General features: G+C 43.3%; 1 protein-coding gene and 1 long non-coding RNA gene across 5 annotated transcripts in view; one reads left to right on the forward strand and one right to left on the reverse strand.

Annotated features, from left to right (window-relative positions):
- Positions 1 to 7861, reverse strand: part of LOC125919429 (uncharacterized) — a 135241-nt gene that overhangs the window by 71499 nt on the left and 55881 nt on the right. The window lies entirely within an intron of this gene.
- CRADD (CASP2 and RIPK1 domain containing adaptor with death domain) overlaps positions 5715 to 7861 on the forward strand; it is a 193507-nt gene continuing 191360 nt past the window's right edge. For 3 of the 4 annotated variants that reach the window (XR_007456775.1, XR_007456776.1, XR_007456777.1), the window contains exon 1: positions 7140 to 7443. Coding sequence is in view for 1 of the 4 variants with exons in the window: in XM_049626098.1 (XP_049482055.1) it covers positions 7146 to 7443 (298 nt within the window). In the remaining 3 variants the exon portion in view is untranslated. Of the gene's footprint in view, positions 5827 to 7139; positions 7444 to 7861 lie in introns of those variants that run through there. The other variant, XM_049626098.1, reaches the window with a different exon arrangement.

Raw genomic sequence — 7861 nt, forward strand, 5'->3', positions numbered from 1 at the left:
TCTCCTTAGTCTTCTCTGATCTGTGACAGTTTCATGACTGTGACACTCTGACTAGTGATTGTCAGATGTTTTGTGGAAGGTCTCTCAGTTTGGGTTTGCCTGATGTTTCCTCATGAAAAGACTGAGATTTTGAATTTTGGGGAAGGACAGCAGAGGTGGTATGTCCTTCTTGTCACATCATGTTGGGACACGTGGTGTCAATATGATTGGTTTCTCGTGAGGTTTAACCTTGATCATTGGGTTCAGGTGGTGCCTGCCAGTTTTCTCTGCTATGAAGTTTTTTTTTTTTTTTCTATATTGGTTAGAAGTGCTGTTGTACCCAGATTTACTGAGATGTAATTGACAAATAAAAATTGTTTACATTTATGGAGCACATGTGATAGTTTGATATATGTATACGTTGTAGTTGTTTACCACAATCAAGCTTATCGATACATCCATCATGTCACATAGTTATTTTTTTTAGTGTATGGTGAAAACATTTAAGATCTACTCTGATAGCAAATTTCAAGTATGCAATGTAGTACTAATGATAGCTACCATACTCTACGTTAGATCCCCAGAACTTACTTATCCTTCATTATTCAAACTTTGTAGCATTTGATCAACATCTCCTCATTTTCCCCTCTCCCAACCCCTGGCAACCACCATCATACTCTCTGTATGTATGAGTTTGACTTTTTCAGATTTTGCATGTAAGTGAGATCATGCAGCATTTGTCCATGTCTGGCTTATTTCACTTAGCATATTAGCATAATACCCTCCATGTTCATCCATGTTGTAGTATACGACAAGATTTCCTTCTCTCTCTCTCTCTCTCTTTCTTTCTGTTAAGGGTATTTTTTAGATCAGTTTAAGATTCACAGCAGAACTGAGGGAAAGGTATAGAGATTTGCCATATACCCTGTACCCCATGCATATAGAGACTTCACTATTATCAACATCTTCTTGCAGACTGGTATATTTGTAACAAGTGATGACCCTACACTGACACATCATTATCACCCAAAGTTTATAATTTACCTTTGGGCTCACTGTTTATTTTTTTTTAATGTTTTTAAAAAAATTTTTTTTAACGTTTTATTTATTTTTGAGACAGAGAGAGACAGAGCATGAATGGGGGAGGGTCAGAGAGAGGGAGACACAGAATCTGAAACAGGCTCCAGGCTCTGAGCTGTCAGCACAGAGCCCGACGCGGGGCTCGAACTCATGGACCGCGAGATCATGACTTGAGCCGAAGTCGGCCGCTTAACCGACTGAGCCACCCAGGCGCCCCTTTAATGTTTTTTTTGAGAGAGAGACAGAGACACAGAGAGAGGGAGAGACAGAGAGAGAAGGAGATACAGAATCCAAAGCAGGCTCCAGGCTCTGAGCAGTCAGCACAGAGCCCAATGTGGGACTTGAACCCACAAACTGTGAGATAATGACCTGAGCTGAAGTCAGATGCTTAACTGACGGAGCCACCCAGGTCCCCCCACTCTTGGTGTTGTACATTCTATGGGTTTGGACAAATGTATAATGACATGGATCCATCATTATGGCATTGCATAGAGTATTTTTGCTGCCCTAAAAATCCTCTGTGATTGCCCTATTCATATTCGCCTCTCAATCTCCTGGCAACCAGTGATCTTTTTACTGTCTCCATAGTGTTGTCTTTCCTAGAATGTCATAGAGTTGGGACGTACAGTAGGTAGCCATTTCTGATTGGCTTCTTTCACTTAGTGATATGCATTTAAGGTTCCCCCATGTCTTTTTGTACTTGATAGCTCATTTTTTTTTTTTTTAGGGATGAATCATATTCCACTGTCCAGAAGTATGATGGTATAATCAGCCATTTACCTGCTGAAGGACATCTTGGTTGCCTCCAAATCTGGCAATTATGAATAAAGTTCCTATAAACATTTGTGTCAGGTTTTTGTGGGAACATGTTTTCAACTCCTCTGAGTAAACACCAGGGAGGACAATTGCTGGACCATATGATAAGAGTATATTTGGTTTTGTGAAAAACAGCCAAACTGTCTCCCAAAGTAGCTCTACCATTGGGCATTCCCACTAGCCATGAATGAGAGTTCCTGTTGCTCAACATCTTCAGCATTCAGTATTGTCAGCGTTCTGGATTTTGGTCATTCTAACAGGTGTGATTTTCTTCTGCTTTAAGGCCAAATATGTGCATATTTAGAATTATACGTACACACACATACACATAATCTCACATTTTCTGTATCCAGCCATCTGCCAATGGACACTTAAGTTGATTCCGTGATGTGGTTATCGTGTATGATGCTGCAATGAACATGGATCTATACTCAGAAATAGGATTGCTGGATCATATGACAGTTCTACTTTTGAGTTTTTTAAGGAATCTCCATACTGTTTTCCATCTTGATGTACTAACAGACTTTTTTTTTTAAATCAAGAGTTTAAGAGTTATTTTATTTAGTTTCTAAGCTTATGGGATTGATGGAAGCTATCTTGTTAAAATTTCTAATTTTATTGTAAAATGGTAGAGTACATAGTAAGCTATTGATTTTTTTTGGAATTTATTAAAGTTTCTTTGTGACTTAATTCGTGATCTATTTTTGTGATTGTTTCAAGCGTGCTTGAAGAGAATCTATTTTTCTCCATGACTTGATTTCCACATCCATTAAACAGTAAGAAGCAAAAGTGTCCAACTCCTTTGAGTTTTGTTTTGAAAGTTGCAGAACCAAAGACCAAATTGAAAGACAGAAAAATAATACATTTGTTCTTTTTGACTCTTTGTTTTGCAAACTAACAATGGGTTTGACACAAGTAAACATGGTAGGAGAAAGAGAAAAAAGAAAATATCTGTCCTTCCTGAAAATAGATTTGTTACCACTGAGTAACAGGTGCTTAATCCTCTGTGGGGGCACATTTCCAGCCTACGGAGAGGGAATAAACAGAGTGGAGGAGGAATCATCTGTGATAGAGATTCTGGTCTGTTTGATTTTTTCGGGTCTGCTGGTCTTAGATATTTATGTGAGTGAAACTGAATCTTTGGCGTGCTGCTCAGAAGTATCACTGTATGCTGATGTGGGGTGGTGATCCGTCAATAGGCTAAGTGATGGCAGTTGGCTAGTAATCAGAAAGCCAGCCTAGTTGCTTAGGGGGCAGCATGAATGCTCATCTAAATTTGCCATAGCAAGAGGAATTTAATGGTCAAGGGCTTCACCTTCGGGATTTAAGTCAAATTCTTAATAGCCAACCTCTTACATTGTTCACCGTCTGGACTCCACAGCCCTCAGCTCCTGCACTAACTCATCTCATGCTGTCTCTTACTCTCTTTTCTTCTCTTCTGTGAACTCTTCATGGAACTCACTATTGGCTCCCTACCTCCCCTGGACATCATCATCACTGTCTCCTTCTAGATCCCAGAAGATCTCAAGTCTTTCCAAGTAGAACAAGTCATTAGGAAGTGTTTTAAACTAGGTAGTTTTATGTGGGTGTGCTTTGTGCCATGTGTTTCAACTTTACTACATGTTTGAAAATGATCAAAGTTTATAGTTGGAAAAACTACACCCAAAAGTCTGTAACCTCAGCTATTGCTAGTTATCACGAGAGGTCTGCACTTTATCTGGCTGAAGGCAGAGGATGTTTCTAATACCTGTCCACATACAAAAGATAAATCTTGCCTAAGAAAGGAAAGCAATTCCAGGGGGGAAAAAAAGGAAAAAAAGAGGAAGAGAGTGAAGAGAGTACTAGGAACTCAGGACTATCAAGAGTAGGAGGTGGCACCAGAATGATCCGCCAATGTTTTGGCTGTCATTAGAATAACAGACTCTTCACCATGCATACTGTGTACTGAAAGGGCATGAAGTTGGAAGGACCTGGTTAGAATTCAGGTTTTTCTACATATAGCTGTGAAATTTTGGCTAGGACATTCGGGCATTTTGATTCTACAGTATTCACATATGTAAAATGCTAGTAATAATACTTGTCACCTATGTAAAAAAATTGTCACTGCTGGTTTAATAAAATTAGAAGGTTTTGAGGAGGGAGGTTTAGAATTGCTTTCCGCTGACTTGCTTACAAAGATATTTTCATCTTCCACTAGAGGTGTTGGTTGAGAAAACCTTTATAGAAATAGTGATATTTGAGGTTTTTTTTCCTGTTACTGTCAACCAATTTTTAGCAGGCATATGACTTTCTGCATATATCACCCAACTGATTTAAAAGTGAATCAATGAATGTATTTATTGATTGCCTCATTTCATAAAAGAATTCAGGAAGGACCCTGATATTGATATTCTGCCATCTTTCTATATTTGGATCATGCATTTGTCTTGCCTTCCAAATGAAAAATGTGGTGAACTCAGAAGATCACCCCCCCCAGTATCAGCTGCTGTCTTTTTAGAATGTCTTTGCGTTTCAGAAGTTGGAAAACTCCAAACTTCATGCCCCAGACACCTTTGCTGCTAATGTTCTGCATGCAAAGTAGGTTTTACCAATTGCATGCATCAGAATAAGATTTGCAGGTGCTGTTTTGATGCTGTTGGCAATTACGGCTGTGGAGACCCTGGTTTTTCTGCAGCAGTGTTTCCATGTCCAGTTACTTGCTCTGTCAGTGCTGAGAAGAGGTGGGGACTGTGGAGTGGTGGCTTCCTGACGACACCTTCCAAATTGTGGCCATGAGTCAGTTAGGCAATGTTGTTGAGGGAGTCATTTTTGGACGGCCAGGACTTTTCCAGCCTTTCTTGTGAATGTCCCCAATTTTCTGTGGCAAATCCCTTACTGTCTAGAGTAGCAGATTGCTACAACTGAATCATGACCGACTGACTTGTAATCTCTTTGTGGGCAGGAACTCTGATATAAAATGATATAAACAATCCTACATTTTTAGAGGAGGGAAAAAGATGACAATTAAGTGAAAGTTTTAATAAGATAGTAATACGTGCTACAGATAAAAACAAAGTTGGAATAGAGATGGGGAGTGCAGGGGCGCCTGGGTGGCTCAGTCGGTTGAGCGTCCGACTTCAGCTCAGGTCACGATCTCGCGATCTCGAGGTCCGTGAGTTCCAGCCCCACTTCGGGCTCTGGGCTGATGGCTCAGAGCCTGGAGCCTGCTTCTGATTCTGTGTCTCCCTCTCTCTCTGCTCCTCCCCCGTTCATGCTCTGTCTCTCTCTCTCTCTCAAAAATAAATAAATGTTAAAAAAATTTTTTTTTAAATAAAAAAAGAGATGGGGAGTGCAGGAGATGAATGTTGCAATTTTAAATGTTTGTTTATTTTGAGAGAAAAGAATGTGAGCCCGGTAGGGGCAGAGAGAGAGGAAGAGAGAATTCCAAGCAGGCTTCGCGCTGTTAATGCAGGCACCGATGAGGGGCTGGATCCTACCAACCCTGAGATCTTGATCTGAGCTCAAATCAACAGTCTGCTGCTTAACCACTAAACCACCCGGGGGCCCCAATGTTGCAATTTAAAATAGAATGGTCATGGAAGCCTTCCCTGACAAGGTACGCGAATTGTGTGCAAGGCCCTGGTGGAGTTCTAGGACTAAAATGCAATTATCCAATTACTCCTTTCCTTAGATAACCCGCTAAATGATGCTACTATTTTTCCATCTCAAGAGGCTGTATTGTTTACCCACAGCAAACATGGCGAAAAAGGCTTCAATCTGACGCTTGGGTCCCCCAATAAAAATGCTCACAGCGCTTCCTGTGTTTGCCCTCAACAAAGATGGCGATACCACTTCCTGTTCAGGGCTTTCGCCTGCAACAAAGATGGTGCTTATGGTACAGGTTCCCTAACAGTCTGGATTCCGGTTGCGTTTTTTTTTTTTTTTTTCCTTTCAATATACGTGTTTGCAGACGTAAGTAACAGGAAACCAGAAACCCGTATCCATTTTTTTCTCGAAGGCCCCGCACTGTGGTGTCTGCGGCCTGGGCACTGCTTGGCTCCCCCGCCCACGTAACTTGTTGGCGGCGTTTCCGAGCCCGACCGGGTTGGGGTGGCGGTGGGGGGTGCCGGGGCCGCTCCCGCTTCTGTCCGCTGTGAAGTTCATTCCCAGCACCCTCGTTTTAGCTTGTCAGGTTGCCCCGAGAATCTCTCATAGTTCTTCCCGTTCGTAATACAACAGGATTTCAGCTGGCGAGGCAGGGAATAAAAGTTCCAAATACGCTCTGGCAGCCAAAAGTGCACACCCTCCCCCTCACCTGCCACCTCTCAGACTTCACCGAGGGCTACTCGACGGGGTGGGGTCGGGTCACCGGCCGGTGGTACTTTCTGTGGGTGCCTGGAAGCCCCATGTGCCGCGTCCTCCCCTCCCCCATCCTCGCCGCTTCTTTACATCCACGGCTTCCGCACCGGCGCCCTGGAGTTCACGGGCAGTGGCCTTTAAATCGTGCACGGCTACTGACCAGGAGTGGCGTGTGGACATTTTTTTCTGGTAGAGAAAAAGAAGATCCCCATTAAATGTCCCATGCGTGTGTGGTCCTGGCAGTGTAGTCATAGGGATTCGGAATTCTTAGAGGGAAGGGGTGGAGTCTGTGACCATATGTAAGGTTTATCATAGACTGGGCATACACAATATTTTTCTTGAAGGTGATGGTGTACAGGGCTTTTTTTTTTTTTTTTTTTGGGAAAAGAACCTTAGACTCACTGGTACCTACTGGGCTCTGGTGCTCACTCCCATTGTGATACAGGTTCAGCAAATGCCCATGGTCAGAAGGGCACCTTGCATGCGTATTGGCAGTTAACTCTGGTATTGGGCATCTCTGATGAAGGCAGTGTTAAAATAAAGCCACTGTTTCTTTTTAAGTATGTTAAAATGAAATGCTGCTCTGTAATTCTCCGATCAAAGTTGCTTTTTTTTTTTTAAAGCAGGGTCTCTGACCCAGGTTTTTCCAAATCTCTTTATCAAGCAAGGAATCGAGCTAGGACCCCACTGTGAGGAAAGTAGAAACAGAAAAGATGATTCATGTTCAGGGTTGTTCGTTATGTTTGGAAACGCTCAAAATTAATTTGCCTTGACTTAACAGCCAGGGACTATACACCGTGGTCTGACACTCAGCTAAGATTCAAAGAGGTACCTGACCTTAAGGAGTTTGCCTTGCATGCAGGACACTGTCTTTAGGGGTTGGTCAGCGGTCCTGTAATCTGAGCTGTTATTCTGTCTTTTCCCAGGGAGAGATGGAGGCTAGAGACAAGCAGGTGCTTCGCTCCCTTCGCCTGGAGCTGGGTGCCGAGGTACTGGTGGAGGGACTGGTTCTTCAATATCTTTACCAGGAAGGAGTCTTGACGGAAAACCATGTTCAGGAAATCAAAGCTCAAGCCACAGGCCTCCGGAAAACAATGCTGCTGCTGGATATCCTACCTTCCAGAGGTCCTAAAGCATTTGATGCATTCCTAGAGTCCCTGCAGGAATTTCCCTGGGTTAGGGAGAAGCTGGAGAAGGCAAGGGAAGAAGCCATAACTGAGCTGCCTGCAGGTAGGCCTCAAAAAGATCATTTGATTTCAGTTGCAAAATTGTTGAAACTGCCCTTTGGATGTGAAGTTGGGGTTTTAGGCTGGGAGTGGGTAAGGAGTTTGGACTGAAGGCACATGGTATTGGAGGCACAGGATGAGGAAGTGGAATTAGGAAGTGCAGGGAAGGAAGGAAGAATGAACAATGATTGCGAGGGTGGGAAGGGAGGTCAGAGAATACATTTAGAAATGCTTCCAGGGGCGCCTGGGTGGCGCAGTCGGTTAAGCGTCCGACTTCAGCCAGGTCACGATCTCGCGGTCCGTGAGTTCGAGCCCCGCGTCGGGCTCTGGGCTGATGGCTCGGAGCCTGGAGCCTGTTTCCGATTCTGTGTCTCCCTCTCTCTCTGCCCCTCCCCCGTTCATGCTCTGTTTCTCTCTGTCCC

The sequence above is a fragment of the Panthera uncia genome, chromosome B4 (genome assembly GCF_023721935.1).
Source record: "Panthera uncia isolate 11264 chromosome B4, Puncia_PCG_1.0, whole genome shotgun sequence".
In the NCBI taxonomy this organism is placed as follows: Eukaryota; Metazoa; Chordata; class Mammalia; order Carnivora; family Felidae; genus Panthera; species Panthera uncia.